General features: G+C 38.3%; 1 protein-coding gene and 1 non-coding gene across 18 annotated transcripts in view; one reads left to right on the top strand and one right to left on the bottom strand.

The window, feature by feature from the left end:
• The window catches only part of ELF2 (E74 like ETS transcription factor 2), a 132,107-nt gene extending 114,039 nt beyond the window's left edge, over positions 1–18,068 (top strand). For 7 of the 17 annotated variants that reach the window (XM_010353485.2, XM_030917142.1, XM_010353494.2 and 4 more), the window contains 6 exons: positions 1,505–1,618; positions 3,339–3,512; positions 7,626–7,712; positions 13,545–13,737; positions 14,929–15,279; positions 16,320–18,068. In XM_010353485.2, the coding sequence (XP_010351787.1) occupies positions 1,505–1,618; positions 3,339–3,512; positions 7,626–7,712; positions 13,545–13,737; positions 14,929–15,279; positions 16,320–16,944 (1,544 nt within the window). In that variant the 3' untranslated portion in view covers positions 16,945–18,068. The remainder of the gene's footprint in view (positions 1–1,504; positions 1,619–3,338; positions 3,513–7,625; positions 7,713–13,544; positions 13,738–14,928; positions 15,280–16,319) is intronic. The other 10 variants (XM_010353487.2, XM_010353496.2, XM_030917145.1 and 7 more) reach the window with 3 other exon arrangements.
• A 2,329-nt stretch (positions 18,069–20,397) lies between these two features.
• On the bottom strand, positions 20,398–20,502 carry LOC115896123. Its single transcript, XR_004056083.1, has one exon. It is a non-coding gene; the product is annotated as a U6 spliceosomal RNA (small nuclear RNA).
• Between the last annotated feature and the right edge of the window lie 32 nt (positions 20,503–20,534).

Raw genomic sequence — 20,534 nt, 5'->3', positions numbered from 1 at the left:
TGCTGTACACATTGTTTACAAGTAACATAATCAGCAAAGCATAAAGGAAGTGCTAGAAGAAGAGAAATACAAAGGGTGGTAGAATTTGAAGGCTTCGTGGGAAGAGTAAACTCTAAGGAAAAAGTCTTAGGTTAAAACCCACTGAGGCTCTGAAGAGAGCAAGGTTAATTTTAAAGAAAGTTCCCAAGTACTCTGGCGGTAAATCTAATGCATGTTGTTATCCATCTTTAGGCAGCCGTGCCTGGAGAGTACAGTCGTCCCTCAGTATACCTGGGGTATTGGTTCCAGGATGCCTCCTCCACCTGGCAGATACTGAAATCCTAGAATGCTCAATCAAGTCCCTTATACAAAATGCTGTAGTGTTTACATTGTATTTTTAATTGTTGTATTTTTTTATTGCCTCTCCCTCCCCCGCAATATATATATATATATTTTTTTTTTTTTTTTTTTTTTTTTTTGAGGCGGAGTCTCGCTCTGTCGCCCGGACTGGAGTGCAGTGGCCAGATCTCAGCTCACTGCAAGCTCCGCCTCCCGGGTTTACGCCATTCTCCTGCCTCAGGAGATCCAGACCATCCTGGCTAACACGGTGAAACCCCGTCTCTACTAAAAATATTTTCAATCTGAGGTTGGTTGAATCTGCTGATGCAGAACCCTTGGATATGGAGGGCTTACTCAGTCATTCAAGAGAGTCTGTAAGAATTGAATTAATTGATTAAATTAATTTATTAATTGATTAAATTAAATTAACTTGGCATGATACATCAAAATACGTAATTGCCCTCACAGAGTTGTTAATCTACAACCAGCCTCTCCCTGCCCCTTCTTCCCTTCCTACAAGTTAGTATTGGCCTAAAATTGATGCAGGGTTCAAATTTCAAGGATCTTTCTTTGTTTTCCTTTGAGTAAGATTCAGAAATTTCTCAGTAATTTCTTGTGTTGTTGTTTTGAGAGTCTCACTCCGTCGCCCAGGCTGGAGTGCAGTGGTGCGATCTCGACTCACTGCAACCTCTACCTCCTGGGTTCAAGCAATTCTCCAGCCTCAGCCTCTCGAGTAGCTGGGAATTAACAGGTGTGTGCCACCACACTTAGCTAATTTTTGTATTTTTTAGTAGAGACGGGGTTTCACCATGTCGGTCAGGCTGGTCTTCAACTCCTGACCTCAGGTGATCTACCCTCTTTGGCCTCCCAGAGTGCTGGGATTACAGGCGTGAGCCACCGTACCTGGCCAACTTCTCAGTAATTTCTAATCAATGTCATTGGTTACTTTATAATCAACATTCATTTTATATCAGTATTCATTTTATAAAATGTAGATACTAGCTTTTTAAAAATTATTTCTGTAATTTATATAGACAAATATCAATGGCTTAGAGTTACTCGTGTTATTTTATATTTATTTAGTTTTCATTTCTCTTTCAGGAGTGAATATGTTTTTTTCTTAGTAATATGTTTTAGTCTTGTGTTTAGTGTATTTTTAATTGAGTAGAACTTATTTTTCCTCCAGTGGAAGCATCAGTTCATAGCAGTAATGCACACTGTACAGATAAGACAATTGAAGCTGCTGAAGCCCTGCTTCATATGGAATCTCCTACCTGCTTGAGGGATTCAAGAAGTCCTGGTATGTGAACTGTTCATTCTTACGTTAAACGTGTCATATTACTTCATATGTCTAAAATAAAGTTTTGTTTTTTTAATCCAAGGGGATTGTTGGGAATTCTCAAAGATACCTTACACATGAATATATGACAGCAGTAATTGAACTTTATTTGTCAAGGCCTCCAAGTCTTAAATACTTAATTTTCATAACAAAGGATACAGAAAATACCCACTATAGGTAGACAAATATTTATTTATTTATTTATTTATTTATTTATTTATTTATTTATTTGAGACGGAGTCTCGCTCTGTCACCCAGGCTGGAGTGCAGTGGCCAGATCTCAGCTCACTGCAAGCTCCGCCTCCCAGGTTTATGCCATTCTCCTGCCTCAGTCTCCCGAGTAGCTGGAACTACAGGCGCCCGCCACCTCGCCCGGCTAGTTTTTTGTATTTTTTAGTAGAGACGGGGCTTCACCGTGTTAGCCAGGATGGTCTCGATCTCCTGACCTCGTGATCCGCCCGTCTCGGCCTCCCAAAGTGCTGGGATTACAGGCTTGAGCCACCGCGCCCGGCCGACAAATATTTATTAAATAGCTATTTATACTGTAATGTCTATTTCCTTAACTCTAGGCGAGTTATAAGCCTTCATAGTCTTTCATAGTATAATAGATGGGAGCAGTTGCCTGTTAGGACCACTTTCAATCCTTTATTCAATGATAAACAGGCAGTAACTCCAGAGAACCACACATGGTAGAGAGAGAAGGGAACTTTTGCCATATTTTTCACACATCCTTCAGATTGTGAGTTTTTATTTTTTTGTGGTCCCTCTTAATCTTTAAGAACAACTTTGATAGTCATTTTGTACAATTCTGATTTGTCCTAAATTTAATGCCTAAATGTTAATTTGACTTGATACAAAAAGACTGGCTCACCTTCTCGTTGGGATTTACCATAAGAGCAACCATACTTCTTAATTTGAATAGAATCCTGTGTATTACTCAGAGATATGAGAATAAATTTGCAGCATTTTTGGTCAATCTATTAATCTAAGATAGTATGTATTAAGTGTATCTCTTAATTGAAATAGAAATGTCTTGTCTTGGTTATTTGTGCATATTCGAAGGAAGCCAGAGCAACATTATTGTATGTGCTAGAATACAAGATAACAATCTGTACCTACTGTTTTGGTGACTAAAACATCAGGACGCTTACATTAAATAAAACTTTAAATACTGAAAGGTAATATTTCTTGTCTGTAATGAGCAAGTTTTCCTTTTCATATTCTAAAATGAACTATAGGTGCTTATGTTTTACTGAGTACATATTTACAAATCTTTGAAATTTTGAGCCACATATTACCTGTTAAAAAATAATGATGGCTAAGTGGATAGAAAGTAATTATTAACTAACTCACTATTATACTATTATTTTCAAATGCTTTCACAACTGTTAGAATAATTTAGAATTTTTCTACATTGAGTTTGAAAGTATAAGTGTGAAAGAGCGGGGTGACTACTCATGGTCCTTGCTTTACCCAGAGAATTAACATTTTTCCTTTAAGTTGATTTTCCTTGCATTTATTTTCCTTGTATAGTTTAAATCATATTGACTGTTCAGCAAATTAGCTCTTATCCTGCTTTGATTAATTCTTAATAAATCTCATCTCTTCTAAATATTGAACTATCCACATAAGAAACATTGATGGGGGTGGGAAATTTTAATTTTTCAACTTTTTTTTATAGTGGAAGTGTTTGTTCCTCCTTGTGTATCAACTCCAGAATTTATCCATGCTGCTATGAGGCCAGATGTCATTACAGAAACTGTAGTGGAGGTGTCAACTGAAGAGTCTGAACCAATGGATACCTCTCCTATTCCAACATCACCAGATAGCCATGAACCAATGAAAAAGAAAAAAGGTAGAGTATATTTATACATTTCTGAAAAGGCAGGTGAAAATTTTTTTCTTACCTTTTTCCTCATCAAGGGACATAGAAAATAGTATATGCTGTAGATTTAAGATTGATGTTATCTTAACTAGATATTCTCAAATAATCAACATTGAGATTTTAATTTAGTGTTTTAACATACTCATACTGTTTAAAGGAGTTAGTATGTAAGGCTTGAGGATAATTGTCTGACAATGATATCTAACAGGTGTTCGACACACAGAAGGCAGATCAGAGATTCCCTGCACCTTGTCTTACTCCATCTTCTCCTTATTGATCCTTTTATGGGTACTTGGTTACTTAAAAAGAAAACCACACACACACCATTTTATTCTTTATTTTACAAAGTCTTGTCTTCTCTTGCTTTCATGGATATTTTTTAAAAAGACAGACACACCTTTAGTCCCAACTGCTCAGGAGGTGAGAGGATTGCGTGAACCCAGGAGTTGGAGGCCAACCTGGGCAACATAGCAAGACCCTATCTCAAAAAACTAAATAAACTGAGAGAGAGAGAGAGAGAGAGAGATCATACTGTATATATTATATATGTCATTTATATACTATATACAATATGATACATAGTATGATATATAATATACTATATATATCATTTATTATATATCATGCTATTTTTACCTTAATACCTTCTGCTTTGAAACACTAAGATTGCTGATAGAGACTTCTGATTAGCATAAACTCACAAGTGGGTAAAGAGCATTTCCACTTACTATTTGACTCCTGCTGAAATTTCTGCTCCCCTCATCCCAATAGCACATTTTCAACATCTTGAGGACATGGGCAGTAAGTGAGTCTTTTTCTGTTGAAATCAAGGGTAAAATTGGAAAGAAATGACATTCTAAGTAATTGAGTACTCATCTAATTCTCCTTTCTTCTCTAACTCTTCACATTTTAGAGTAAAATAAAGGTAAAAATAAAGGTGCATTTGAAATAATGGTATTTCCTTTTATTCATTAAATACAGTGTTTCAGATTGCCACAGTGTGTACCATTCTGTGGTCATTGTTGTAAGGGAGATGAGAATAAGACAGTGTCTTCCCACTTGCAATACATATAGATTATATGCATCTCAAGAGAGGTATACATGAGAGAATTTAGGAGGAAGAATTACTTCCTGATGTAATCATTTAAAAACAAAAGGCATACATAGAAATAGCCTTATTTACCCACTGCCTGCTATAGCACTTGGCTGGTTGCATCCAATGAGAGCTGTCACAAAATACTTAAGAAATGTTTGTTTAGATTTAATGCTGGGCACGATGGCTCATGCCTGTAATCCCAGCACTTTGGGGGTCTCAGGTGGGCAGATCACTTGAGGTCAGGAGTTTAAGACCAGCCTGGTCAACATGATGAAACCCTGTCTCTACTAAAAATGCAAAAATTAGCCGACCGTGGTGTTGCATGCCTATAGTCCTAGCTATTCAGGAGGCTGAGGCAGAAGAATCGCTTGAACCTGAGAGGTGGAGGTTGTAGTGAGCTGAGATTACACCAGTGTACTGCAGCCTGGGTGACAGAGTAAGACTCTGTTTCAAAAAAAAAACACAAAAACCCCACACACATTTAAAGGAAGATGGAAAAGACCATGAAAAACGGGCCATGTAGGGAGCCAGGATGTGATATTCTATAAACTAGGAATGCCAATTGAATACAATTTTATTTATTTCTGTGAAAGCTCTTAATGACCATTTAAAAATTACAAGCCTGGGTGTGGTGGCTCACGCCTGTAATTCCAGCACTTTGGGAGGCTGAGGCAGGAGAATTGTTTGAGCTCAGGAGTTTAAGACCAGCCTGAGCAACATAGTGAGACTTCATCTCGAGGAATTAAAAAAAATCAGTGAGGTATGGTGGCACATGCTTATAGTCCTAGCTACTCGGGAGGCTGAGGCAGGAGGATCGCTTAAGCCTGGGAGGCTACAGTGAGCCATAATTGTGCCACTGCATTCCAGCCTGGGTGACAGAGTGAGACCCTGTCTCAAAGAAAAAAAAAAATACATGTAACCATTCTGTCTGTACTTATTACCGTAAGGGAGACAATGAAGAGTAAGAGCATCATTATCTATATTTTTGTGGTTAAGTACATTTGGGATATGCAAACTTAGATAGGTTATTTTTTAATAGCAGTCCCTCTTTTTTTTTGAGATCCTTTAATATACTAATGTACATTGTGTCTTGCTGTCTTCCAAGAGAAGATAGCATATGGTGTTCTAAAAGTTAATATGAATATAGAACCCATTTTCCTACGGAGGAAATTTATCAAGGAACATGACTTTGGACATGCCACTTTATGAGAAAATAAATTAAACCTTTTTGCACTAACTTGTCTACTAAATTGGGCTTTTGTGCTAGAATTTAGGAGATGCTGAAGATGTTAGTTTTATTACTGTCGGATTCATATGTATAAATATTATTTAAATTGAGTGATTAAGCTATATTCTAACAGAGACCAGTGAACTTTATTTTTTGTTACAAACAGACTTCTTGATTAGAATTACCAGAATTCTAAAGTATATCTGTGCATTTTGAAATACAGATGTTCAAATGCTTTAATTAGCTCTTTATATAATTAATTATATAGATTAATATAATTAATCTAATGTTTCCTAATGAAGAATAGAGTGACATCAGAAATCTCAGATGTAGAACAATCACCAAATCAGTAATAATATATTTGATCGGGTCTGTAATCCCAGCACTTTGGGAGGCTGAGGCGGGCAGATTGCCTGAGCTCAGGAGTTCAAGACCAGCCTGGGCAACATGGTAAAACCCGTCTCTACAAAAAATATAAAAATTAGCTGGGCATGGTGGTGCATGCCTTAGTCCCAGCTACTTAGGGGGCTGAGGCGGGAGGATTGCTTGAACCCAGGCTGTAGTGAGCCATGTTCGCACCACTGCACTCCAGTCTGGGTGACAGAGTGAGACTCCATCTCTTAAAAAGAAAAGTATATGTATGTGTGTGTGTGTGTGTATATTTGATTTTAAAATACAGCATACTTAAGTATTTCCAGTTTATTTCTTGAGTCTGCCTCTCACTTGCCAGTGTTCATCCATCTGTGCTCAGGATTGAATGTAGCTCATTCAGGCTTAATCCTCTTTCATGTAGAAAAGTACATAGCCCTTACTTTTTCTATTCATTGTGGATGCTAGTCTATCTGAGAGAGCCTTATGGCAAAAATGAGGAGGAACAAAAGGGAAGGACACAAACCTTTATTAGACATAAAAAATCACTTGGAAGTTTTTTTACCCTTGTAATGTATCTGCATGTGGAAGTGGGGAAATTGAAACACTTAGGCTTACATTCTGGTGAATTAACTGATCCAGAGCAGTAGAGAGTGATATTTTTTACTTTTCCTCATTTGAGTTCAAAGGGCTTTGCAAATTATCAGATCTTCTGCAATAAGTTGCTAAAGCTGTTTCTCCCAATCCTATAGAACAGAAAACAAATTAAGTTTTTACTAGGATTTGTTTCTATTGCTATACTAATATAAAAGGTTGGCAAGGCCATGTACGGTGGCTCATGCCTGTAATCCCAGCACTTTGGGAGGCCAAGGCGGACGGATCACGACGTCAGGAGATCGAGACCATCTGGCTAATATGGTGAAACCCCGTCTCTACTAAAAATACAAAAAATTGGCTGGGCGTGGTAGCGGGCGCCTGTAGTCCCAGCTACTTGGGAGACTGAGGCAGGAGAATTGCTTGAACCTGGGAGGCAGAGGTTGCAGTGAGCCGAGATCGTGCCACTGCACTCCAGCCTGGGCGACAGAGCAAGACTCCATCTCAAAAAAAAAAAAAAGAGAAAAAAAAAGATTGGCAAATCAAGGCTCTGACCAATGTATATGGCAATCGAGGTTCTGCCGATGTGTATGACAGAGATTACTACTTACTGCTATAATCTAAAATACAGAAGTGTTTTTAATACTCCTTTTAGAAGCAGCTTTTCATACAGAGTATATTTATCTACAAATTAGTGTCCATTTAAATGAATAATGTGTAATCAGAAAGTCTGCTAATCGTGCCTCTCATATTTTTCTTGTTTTCAATGTATGGTTTCAATATCTTATTTTTTCAGTTGGCCGTAAACCAAAAACCCAGCAATCACCAATTTCCAATGGGTCTCCTGAGTTAGGTATAAAGAAGAAACCAAGAGAAGGAAAAGGTAATGTGGGGAGGGTTGCTTTGGAAGTGAGATGATTTTTTTTCAGTTAGGTGACATTTTTGCATTTGTAAGAAAATTATTTCTAGTACATGCACATATGAGAATACTGTCGTTGGTAATAGTTCTTAATAAGGGATGTATCAGCATCATGGGGGGAGCTTTTTCAAAATACCTTTACCTAGTTCCTACACCACAGAGATTCTGTAGCCATAGTTGTATCATGGGGGATATAGGGACTTTTGGAAAAAGTCCTAAGGATGTCTGATACATATTCTCCTTAAGAACCCTTGACTTAGGGGATATGTGTATGTATAATAGCACCCATCCTCATATATAGCTACCCATAGTTCAAAGGGGTTTACAACTAAGCCTTGTTTCTAATAGATAATTTCTTTCTTTTATTATTTTTGTGAGACAGTGTCTTGCTCAGTTGCCCAGGCTGGTGTGTGGTGGTGTGATCATGGCTTACTGCAGCCTTGACCTCCTGGGCTTAAGCAATCTTCCTGCCTCGCCTTCTGAGTTGCTGGGACCACAGGCGCATGCCACCATCCCTGGCTAATTTTTTTTTCTTTTTTTTTTAAGTTTTTTGTAGAGATGAGGTCTTACTATGTCACCCAGGCAGGTCTTAAACTCCTAGGCTCAAGTGATCCTTCCGCCTCAGCCTCTGAAAGTGCTGGGACTACAGGCATGAGCCACTGCACCTAGCCTGATACATAACTTCTTAACTGTTTAGAAGCAATGCAAGAATTCAAGGCAAGCTAAATTTTAATTTTCCAGTCAACAAATTTCAGTCACATCAGTCACAATTCAGAACAAAACCATGTTTTTGCTTATTTATTGACTGACTTTTATAGACAGGGCTGGAATGCAGTGGCGTGACCATAGCTCACTGCAGCCTTGTACTACTCTGCTGATAGCCTCCCAAGTAGCTGGGACTACATGCACACACCACCGCACCCAGCTAATTTTTTTTGTTTTTTTTTTAAGAGATGGGGTCTCATGCTGTGTTGCCCAGGCAGGTCTCGAACTCCTGGCTTCAAGAGATCCTCCGGCCTCACACTCCCAGAGTGGTGAGATTATAAGCATGAGCCACTGCCCCTTGCCTATTTTTGCTTTAGAATTCGTGTATCCTGATTAAAGATAAAAACAGCACCGGCCGGGCGCGGTGGCTCAAGCCTGTATTCCCAGCACTTTGGGAGGCCGAGACGGGCGGATCACGAGGTCAGGAGATCGAGACCATCCCGGCTAATATGGTGAAACCCCGTCTCTACTAAAAAATACAAAAAACTAGCCGGGCGAGGTGGCGGGTACCTGTAGTCCCAGCTACTCGGGAGGCTGAGGCAGGAGAATGGCGTAAACCCGGGGGGCGGAGCTTGCAGTGAGCTGAGATCTGGCCACTGCACTCCAGCCTGGGCGACAGAGCAAGACTCCGTCTCAAAAAAAAAAAAAAAAAAACAGCACCAAACCTCCCCCATTCTGTGCTTTCTTAATTTGTCGAGTAAGATGATTTCAAGTAACACTTCTTTTTAATATTATTTTTATTACTTTTTTAAAATTTTATTTTAAAATCTTCTGTAGAAACAGGATGTCCCTATTTTGCCCTGGCCTCAAGTGATCCTCCCATATTGGCCTCCCAGAATGTGGGGATTATAGGCATGAGCCACCATACCTGGCCTTTAATTTTCTTGTCACTCAGATTCTGACAGATAAAGTATCATTTCAGTAGTGGTTTTAGATGTGTTCTGTCTGCCAGTCTGATAACCAAAAATTTATCACTTTCATGAATAAGTGTTTTCAGACCAATATGCAATAGTTGGATAAATTTTACATTAATATATTTAAATTTATTCTGTCCTTATTAGGTGGTTTGAGTTAATAATTTTAAATAATTAAAACAGAAATTAAGTCTAGTTAAAAAGAAAATTGTCTCCAGTAAGCCTTCCAAGAAATTTGGTATTTTGATAGGCCAAAAAAAAAAAAAAAGTGACATTGAACACTTATTCAGGAACTGGTGACCCAATTTGGGAGAGGCTTAGGATACTTTTCTTATTTCCTTGTTTGTTTTTGGTTGTTGTACACTTCTAACATCTTAGGTTTCCTCTTCTAATTTATATTGAAAACTTTAAAAGTTAACATAGCAGTAAGTATTAGAAAACTAAACTATAAATATACAGTTACTACTGTTGTCTTTTAAATAATTCTTATCCTCAGTGGTGTCACTTATACTTGAACATCTTTTACTTAACACTGGAGAAAAACTCTGACCAGTTTTTACCAATTTAAATCATATCTCATTACAATTTCAGTCTTGTATTAAATTTGAGGCCATGTGTTATAATGTAATTAATTAAAGCTATTACAGTCAAACCTATATTCAAAATCCAGCCAGTGTTTTTTCTTCTGTAAAATTGTGATGATAATATTTGTCATAGGCAAATTCCTTGTTACCTGGTAAAGAAAGCGTCTCTTTCTGAATCCTGTTTTCCCTAAAATCAGAAATAGAATTTTTAATAATTTTTTTCTTTAGAGACAGGGTCTCACTCTTGTCACCCAGGCTGGAATACAGTGACATGATCATGACTCAACCTCCCAGGCTAAAGTATTCTTCTGCCTCAGCCTCCCAAGTAGCTAGGGAGGACCACAGGCACATACCACCTTGTCTGGCTAATTTTAAAATTTTTTGTAGAGACGAGTCCCCCTATGTTGCCTAGGCTATTCTCATACTCCTAGGCTCAAGTGATCCTTCAGCCTTGGCCTCCTTAGAATTGTTCATTTTAACTTGGGGATGGCAACATGGGTGCAGTGAGTATTTAAAGATAATCTGAGGGCTTTTGATGAGTTTAATTCAAAACATGGAAACATTCAGATATCTTATGTGCAAGGCATTGTCTATGTTATACAAAACTTTCTTCCAGAATAAAAGCTTTACTCACACTTACTACTATGTGAACAAAATAAAAATGCCCCAGCTACACATTTTTATGTAACTGAAGTTTATACATGGTTTGTTTTAATAGTTTTTAGGTAGTGATGCTGATGTAATAGAGTCCTAGAGATACAACTATAACATTGTGAAGTTGAAAGTCAGCTTTTTTTTTTTTTTTTTGAGATGGATTTTAGCTCTTGTTGCCCAGTCTGGAGTGCAATGGCGCGATCTCAGTTCACCGCAACCTCTGCCTCCTGGGGTCAAGCGATTCTCCTGCCTCAGCCTCCCGAGTAGCTAGGATTACAGGCATGTGGCACCACGCCAGCTAATTTTTATATTTTTAGTAGAGATGGGGTTTCTCCATGTTGGTCAGGCTGGTCTCAAACTCCTGACCTCAGGTGATCCGCCCACCTTGGCCTCCCAAAGTGCTGAATTACAGGTGTGAGCCACCACGCCCAGCCAAAGGTCAGCTTTTTTAGGTCAACAGATGTATAATGGGCTCAATTCTGCGTTATTAATGAATTTACTGGATTTTCAGGGAAAGCCACAGTGAAAGTGAAATGCTAGAGAAAAAACATCAGTATTTTGATTGAAGGTGTTGGGGTAGTGGTGGCCGTTTCAGGACTCTTTTCTCTTCTTTTTTTCTTGAGACAGAGTCTCGTTCTGTTGCTCAGGCTGGAGTGCAGTGGTGTGATCTCTGCTCACTGCAACATCCGCCTCCCGTGTTCAAGTGATTTTCCTGCCTTTGCCTCACAAGTAGCTGGGATTACAGGCACCTGCCATCATGTCTGGCTAATTTTTATATTTTTGTAGAGATAGGGTTTCACCATGTTGGCAAGGCTGGTCATGAACTCCTGACCTCAGGTGATCTGCCCACCTTGGCCTCCCAAAGTGCTGGGATTACAGGCGTGAGCCACCATGCCCAGCCTTCTGTTCTTCTATTAATAAGAACTTGGCATCTAGAGGTTATGGAGGGAATAAAATACAAACAACCTGAAAAGCCTCTTCTCATGACCGCTGCCCACTACTCTCCACTCCTTAATAAGGGAAAAAAGAGTGTGATACTTTCTTCCTTTTGGGATTAATTTTTAAATTTTACTTACCCAGATTGCTTTTTGTTCTTTTATGCACATCCTAGCCATCTTCCCAGACTTCATGATGGCCTCTCAGTCCACTTTATTTTCACTCCTGGAATCCCACAGACATTATTTTCTATGATTATTTGGGATATAGTTAATTATGCATTGCTTTGTGATAGACCTTATATTGTTTCAAATTGTTATTTATTTCTTGCATTGTTGTTTAACTTGTCATCTGCTTTCTTTTCCCTTCTCAACTAAATTATAAATTCCTTGAGGCAGGGACCAAGTTTTAAATTCATCTCCTTAAGCATGATATGTGATGAATAAGCATTTTGTTCTGCAGAAATATTCTAATATTTCCTCATTTTAAAATTTTTCTAGCAGTGTGATCCAGAGCTAATGTTATAGTTAACATTTGATGAATACTTGACTAGTTTTAAGGAATTACCATATTTTTCCATTTTAGGACCTCAGATTTTAAGATATAAGTATAGACAATGAAATCCTTTAAATATTATCTTCCGTCTACTGGGTGTAATCAGTAGAAAGCGATTAGAAATTTTTTTTTCAATCTGTTTTTAGAGGCAATAATGTTCTTTTTTTTTTTTTTCTTTTTCCTGAGACAGGATTTCACTCTGTCACCCAGGCTGGAGTACAGTGGTGCGATCTCGGCTCACTGTAACCTCTGCTTCCTGGGTTCAAGCAAATCTCGTGCCTCAGCCTCCCAAGTAACTGGGATTACAGGTGCACGCCACCATGCTCAGCTAATTTTTATACTTTTAATAGAGATGGGGTTTCACCATGTTGGCCAGGCTGGTCTCGAACTCCTGACCTCAGGTGATACGCCCGCCTCCCAGCCTCCCAAAGTGCTGGGATTACAGGCGTGAGCCACCACACCCAGCCAACAGTAATGTTCTTTGCTATCAAGTCTTAATTGACTGGTAGTACAGAGGAAAATGATAAGAAAATGCTTAAAGGGTTGAGGGTAGTTTGCACTTATAATATATATACCTCAGAGTTCATGCCTGTAGGTGAATCAAAGAAAAGTTTCTTACAAAAAGATCCTAGGTCTGATGCCTAAAAGTTTTACACATTTCATTGCATTTTGCTTGCCTGTCCAACAAAATTACTAAGTACCTTTTGATGAATTTTGATCATGGAATTTAGGGTTATCATATGATAAACAAAGGTATAAACAAATTTATTTTATTCAGAGTTTAAATCTGTATAAACTAATAAATTTGATTCTGTTTAATTCAGGTTAACTTTGCCTAAGCAATTATGCCTTTGCCTTTACTGAACTCAGAATCGAGGATAGGGTGATATGTAATAGTACAAATGCCAGAATCTGTATTTTAGCATCGTAACTGTAAGCATACGTAGGGGATACCATTTTTTAAAAGTAGAAACAGGCTGGACACAGTGGCTCACACCTGTAATCCCAGAATTTGGGGAGCCTAGGCGGGCGGATCACCTGAGGTCAGGAGTTCAAGACCAGCCTGGCAAACATGGTGAAACCCTGTCTCTACTAAAAATACAAAAATTAGCCCGGTGTGGTGGAATGTGTCTGTAATCCCAGCCACTCGGGAGGCTGAAGCAGGAGAATTGCTTGAACCTGGGAGGTGGAGGTTGCAGCGAGCCAATATTGTGCCACTGCACTCCAGCCTAGATGACAGAGCAAGTCTCCATCTCCAAAAAAAAAAAAAAAATGTAGAAACAAGTATATTCAGGATTTTTAAGTTACGATGAAGGACACTTTATTTGCTTTTAATTATGTATTTATGTTAATGAATTTGTAATCAATGTCTGTCATTGTTTTTAAAGGAAACACAACCTATTTGTGGGAGTTTCTTTTAGATCTACTTCAAGATAAAAATACTTGTCCCAGGTATATTAAATGGACTCAGAGAGAAAAAGGCATATTCAAGCTGGTGGATTCAAAGGCTGTGTCTAAGCTTTGGGGAAAGCATAAGAACAAACCAGACATGAACTATGAAACCATGGGACGAGCTTTGAGGTAAAAACGCAAATGAGCTAGTATTCACACAAAATTTATGTATTTCTTTATATTGTCTATTAGCTGTTTAAAGAGAAGCTGAAAATCCTTTACAACTTTTAACTTTGGGGGATATTCTAGAGGAGCATCTTAGATTTGGAAGTAGATGGGGAGATAGGAGTTTGGTCTACATGCTTATAATTTTAACATAATTGGAAAATTCATTTTTGCAGAAAATATGCTTTTGTACTTAGGACTATTTCTTAATAGAAATTGTGAAGTTGTAGGCTTAAAAAAAGTTAAGCCTAAACAAATTATGGTTTCTAAAGTTAATTTGTATTTTAGTTTTTAGGAGTTTGTTATAAATGGATTTATGTTGACAGGAAAATTTAAGTTTTATCAGTTTGGCCGGGCATGGTGGCTCATGCCTATAATCCCAGCACTTTGGGAGGCTGAGGCGGGCTGATCACTTGAGGTCAGGAATTCAAGACCAGCCTGGCCAACGTGGGGAAACCCCATCTCTACTAAAAATACAAAAATTAGCCGGGTGTGGTGGTGCTCACCTGTAATCCCAGCTATTCAGGAGGCTGAGATAAGAGAATCGCTTGAACCCAGGAAGCAGAGGTTGCAGTGAGCCAAGACTATGCCATTGCACTCCAGCCTGGGCGACAGAACAAGACTCCGTCTCAAAAAAAAAAAAAAGAATTATATCAGTTTGATAAACCCACAAAATTCTTTCATTGGAAAGTACATGGCTTCTTCTAATTAAAGGTGTTTTTAAGTGAACACATGGTTTATGTGACAGTATTCGCAAATCTCTACTAAGTTTAAGTGTGGCTTAGATAATTTTTCCAGTAATATCAGTTTGTTTTTATAACCTGTGTAAATCAGAAAAGAATTTCTACCAGTGTCAGTATAGTAAAATACTCAATGGTAAGGTAAATTATTTCTTTCAAGAAAAAGAATGAACTTTCAGCTGCTTTATAGATCTTAAGTTTGTAGGACGTTGGCGCCAGGTTCCAACCTGATTCCTACTCTAAATTTGTAACCTTTTGAGCAGTCTAGGCAGTAAGAGTTTGTTTTTTTCTCATCTGTTATTAGGGATAAGGGAATGTTTCTGTTAGTATGCACTGTACATAGTCTTTTTGGTGGAGGTAGAGTGGGGTGGAGAAATAATATACTTGATTCATTTGGTACATTTTCCCCTTACAGATATTACTACCAAAGGGGAATTCTTGCAAAGGTTGAAGGACAGAGGCTTGTATATCAGTTCAAGGATATGCCCAAAAACATAGTGGTCATAGATGATGACAAAAGTGAAACCTGTAATGAAGATTTAGCAGGAGCTACTGATGAAAAATCATTAGAACGAGTGTCACTGTCTGCAGAAAGTCTCCTGAAAGCAGCATCGTCTGTTCGCAGTGGAAAAAATTCATCCCCTATAAACTGCTCCAGAGCAGAGAAAGGTGTCGCTAGAGTTGTGAATATCACTTCCCCTGGGCACGATGCTTCATCCAGGTCTCCTACTACCAATGCATCTGTATCAGCAACAGCAGCTCCAAGGTAAGTGAGGCAAACCATTAGTTATAATGTATTTACTTTTTTGAAAAGTCTCCTTGGTGAAAGCAAAATGTCCCTTTGCTTAATATTAGTGTTCTAAGAACCCAGTGTTGTCAGGACTTTGAAAAGTGCTTGATATTTTAATTATATTTTTTATTGTTGTTAAAGTAGATGTCTTGCTGGGTTCAGTGACTCACGCCTATAATCCTAGCACTTTGGGAGGCCAAGGCAGGAGGATTGCTTGAGGACAGGAGGTCAACACAAGCTTTGGCAACATAGACCTCCTCTCTATAAAATAAAAATAAAAAATTGCTGAGCATGGTGGCACATACCTGTAGTCCTAACTACCCAGGAAGCTAAGGCAGAAGAATCACTTGAGCTTAGGAGTTGGAGGTTGTAGTGAGCTAAGATTGCACCACTGTACTCCAGCCTAGGCGACAGACCCTTTGGAGACCTTATCTCCAAAAAAAAAATAAAAAAAGTAGATGTCTTAAATTACCTGAATTGGTTTTTATGGTTTTATAGATGGAGTTTAATGTAGGCTTTAGTTTTTTTTTTTTTTTTTTTTTTTTTTTTTGAGACGGAGTCTCGCTCTGTCACCCAGGCTGGAGTGCAGTGGCCGGATCTCAGCTCACTGCAAGCTCCGCCTCCCGGATTTACGCCATTCTCCTGCCTCAAGCCTCCCGAGTAGCTGGGACTACTGGCGCCCGCCACCTCGCCCAGCTAGTTTTTTGTATTTTTTTTAGTAGAGACGGGGTTTCACCGTGTTAGCCAGGATGGTTTCGATCTCCTGACCTCGTGATCCGCCCGTCTTGGCCTCCCAAAGTGCTGGCATTACAGGCTTGAGCCACCGTGCCCGGCCTAGTTTTTAAAATATATTTGTGTCATGGTATGTTTGTGTCAGACATCAGGAATTGCCAGTACCTCTGTAAAATTTGGGAGCACTAGTTTTACACATTTTGGATTTGTATTCTTTTACTCAGGAGACCTATTTTCTCATTTGGCATTAAATATAATCAGCTTTTTTCTTTCTAATGTACTAGGACAGTTCGTGTGGCAATGCAGGTACCTGTTGTAATGACATCATTGGGTCAGAAAATTTCAACTGTGGCAGTTCAGTCAGTTAATGCAGGTGCACCATTAATAACCAGCACTAGTCCAACAACAGCGACCTCTCCAAAGGTAGTCATTCAGACAATCCCTACTGTGATGCCAGCTTCTACTGAAAATGGAGACAAAATCACCATGCAGCCTGCCAAAATTATTACCATCCCAGCTACACAGCTTGCACAGTGTCAACTGCAAACAAAGTCAAATCTGACTGGATCAGGAAGCATTAACATTGTTGGAACTCCATTGGCTGTGAGAGCACTTACCCCTGTTTCAATAGCTCATGGTACACCTGTAATGAGACTATCAATGCCTACTCAGCAGGCATCTGGCCAGACCCCTCCTCGAGTTATCAGTGCAGTCATAAAGGGGCCAGAGGTTAAATCGGAAGCAGTGGCAAAAAAGCAAGAACATGATGTGAAAACTTTGCAGCTAGTAGAAGAAAAACCGGCAGATGGAAATAAGACAGTGACCCACGTAGTGGTTGTCAGTGCGCCTTCAGCTATTGCCCTTCCTGTAACTATGAAAACAGAAGGACTAGTGACATGTGAGAAATAAAATAGCAGCTCCACCATGGACTTCAGGCTGTTAGTGGCAGTACTGACATAAACATTTGCAAGGGAAGTCATCAAGAAAAGTCAAAGAAGAGTTTAAAACATTTTTAATGCATATACGAAAACAATCAGACTTACTGGAAATAAATTACCTATCCCATGTTTCAGTGGGAAATGAACTACATATTGAGATGCTGACAGAAAACTGCCTCTTACAGTAGGAAACAACTGAACCCATCAATAAGAAAAAGGATTGAAAGGGACCAAGCAGCTCACTACGATATCAAGTTACACTAAGACTTGGAACACTAACATTCTGTAAGAGGTTATATAGTTTTCAGTGGGAGGGGTTGGGATGGGTGATCTTATTGTTACATATAGCAATTTTTGATGCATTTTATATGCATACCAGCAATTATTACTGTGTTCGCACAGTTCTCACTTAACTGGTGCTATGTGAAGACTCTGCTAATATAGGTATTTTAGAATGTGAATTGAAGAATGGATCCCAAAAACTTCAGAAAGAGGACAGCAAAAAAAGATCTAGTGCGATTTTTTATATATATATATATATATATACACACACACATATATATATATCATATAGCTTAAGCTGATTTAAAACAAAGGCCTTAGACTAATTTTCGGTTTTCTTTCTTGAAATAAGCTAATGGCTTGTTTGTGTAAAGCTTTTTTATTAAAAGAAAAATTTTAAAAATCTTGTACCTAGCACAGTATTGTTATAGAATTTACATGTAACATTTTATATGGTAGTTTAAGTCTGTCAGTTTCTTAATTGTGGACAGATTAACAGTTGGCTCTGGCCTTTTGCTGTAACATGCCTGTGTCACTCAGCCCTGGCATTTGTGCAGACATATCATTTTCAGTTCTGCTGTCACTTGGAAGTTCAGGCTCAGCATGAATTTTTGTCAGGTAGCTCTAATACCTGGAGTTTTCTTTCTTTCTTTCTTTTTTTCAGTTGAAGTTTATGAGGGAAATACCAGTGTTCAGATTTGAACTATAATAGTTTGTATATTCAACATTTGAAGTATATTCTATTTTGTTGTACTCTTGTTTCAAAGTGTATTCAAGTAGGTTTTCTGAAATATAGAAATGAAATTTATCTTCTGTTTTGGTCTCTGGTGATATTTTTAACAATATTTAAAAGCCAGCATAGACGTGTTGTAGTTAAGAAGTGATAAAACATCTCTATTTCTCCTTCCCAACTACTGCATGAAGAAATTCTACTTCTGTTTTGTTCCATTATATTAATATTTGGCAAATATCTGCATGTTGCCAGTTTCTTTCTAGTTGTAATAATGAACTATAATGTTCTGCTTGACATAATGAATTTAGTATTTTAGTTGGCTGCACTTAAAGAATTTATATTTATAAAACACTTCAAACCATTTGTTTCACAATCAGACCTTTTGTGGATAAAAAGAACAATTATTCTTCTAGCCCTTTTGCAGATTAGGAAGTTAAGGTATCTGAAGGATTACATAAACTATGTAATTTCACTACTATCTGTCACTACATATCTTAATGCTCTTTTCTACTACAAAGAAAAGGTGTCTATTTTTATATCTTTTAGAAATTTAGATGAAATCATACTTAATATTTTTTGTCTTTTATTCGTGCATTTGATCACATACTACTTAGGTCAGAGATTGTTTATAACAGTTCCCTTTGTAATCTGTTAAACTTTTCCATAAATGTGTTGATGATACTTTTATACAAAAGCTCAAAGAAAAACTCACTTGATTCTTTTCCCATTTGGGAGTTACTTTCAAATTCTACCTCCTTTTAAAACATTTCCAAAATATTTCAGGTTTGAAAATTGATATTAAGTGCTTTGGCACTTAAGTGTATTATCTTGTTTATTGCACTGTGACTTCATTTGTTTAGTCATGTCTTCCATAATAGTCATTTAGAGCAACAATTATTTTATGCTATACCTACCCCTCTCCCCAAGTGCTAAGCATATTAGACACTCGGGTCAGACATTTATTGATTTTGGGAACATTTGCTGAGAATGTAAGTCACATGCTTAAAGACTTTCCTTCTATGCTGGATTCTTAATCAGTTCTAACAGGGTTAAACCAGGGCTATTTAGCTACCTCTGCTACTCTATTGGAATTTTTTTTCTCTTTGATAATAAGCACATCTAAAGTCTAGGCCTGGGGCCAGGTGCAGTGGCTCACACCTGTAATCCCAGCACTTTGGGAGCCGAGGCGGGTGGATTGCTTGAGGCCAAGAGTTTGAGACCAGCCTTGCCAACATGGTGAAACCCCGTCTCTACTAAAAATAGAAAAATTATCTAGGAGTGGTGGCGCATGTCTGTAATCCCAGCTCCTCAGGAGTCTGAGGCACAAGAATCTCTTGAATCTGGGAGGTGGAGGTTGCAGTGAGCCAAGATGATGCCACTGCATTCCCTCCAGCCTGGGTGACAGCGATATTCTGTCTCAAAGAAAAAAAAAGTCTAGACTTGGAAACATACATATTGACAGTATATACTGATCAGAATGTTGCAGATTGAAATTATCAATGATATGCCTCACCCCTGAAATTATCAATGACGTGCCTCACCCCCATCCTTCCTGCCCTTTTAATGTTTGGCTTTTAATCTCAGACCTTTCAAACTATAAATCAACATAATTTATAGTTGCTTTTTTGTGTCCAGTCTATTAGAGGGAAAAAAGCCCACATAACCTTGGCTTGATGCTACTACATTTTCCAGCCTTACTAGATCTTTAAATTATGATCAGTAGTCTATCAGTTTATTCTTTAGGTCACTTTCCAGCAACAATTCCAGCCTTCACTACCTTTCTCACCAGATAACCAGTATAGCTCTATACAGAGAACTTGGTCATGAGCTGTGAATTCCCTCCATTCCTGGACCCCTTGCTACAGATGATTTACTTACTCCAACATCCATCCTTACCACCTGTCTCAGGAAGGAGGTGCCCTTCCTCCTGTACTCAGCATCTCCCTTTTACACCTACTTGGTCTCCTTGCTGCAACAATTAATAGCCTATCATTCTGTCCCTTCTTTTTCTTCAAATAGCCTGCAGTCTGAATTCTTGCTTAGAAACAGTTCTCCGTGAGATCTCCAATAACAAGTTGTCAAATTAAACAGACACTTTGGTTCACTTAATCTCATGCCTACTTCTCAAAACTCATTTGGTTTCCCATGTTTACTTCCTGCCTAACCAACTTAATTTTTCTTTGTTCTTTCTGCCTATGGGCTTCTTTTCCTCATAGAATTGTTTTAAGGATTAAATGAGTTAATATATTAAGGATTTGTAACTAGTGTCTGGCACATAGAAAACACTCTTATTGGACGTTTACTGTTATTATTTCACTAACATAATTGTTAGATAATCTCACCCATGCCTGTGGTTTTTACTACCAAATCTATTGTTAAAGCCTAGACTTTGACGCTGTCGATTTTTTTTTTCCATTGGAATGCTTCATGGAATTGTGTGTCCTCCTTGCGCGGGGGCTGTGTTTCATCTCTGTATTGGTCTAGTATTAGGATATGTGCTGCTGAAGCAGGCACTACTCTGTCTTAGGTGGGTTTATCTAATTGCC

The sequence above is a fragment of the Rhinopithecus roxellana genome, chromosome 2 (genome assembly GCF_007565055.1).
Source record: "Rhinopithecus roxellana isolate Shanxi Qingling chromosome 2, ASM756505v1, whole genome shotgun sequence".
Classification (NCBI taxonomy): domain Eukaryota; kingdom Metazoa; phylum Chordata; class Mammalia; order Primates; family Cercopithecidae; genus Rhinopithecus; species Rhinopithecus roxellana.
Note: the sequence above shows the minus strand (reverse complement) of the source record. Positions and strands in the feature narration are given on the sequence as shown.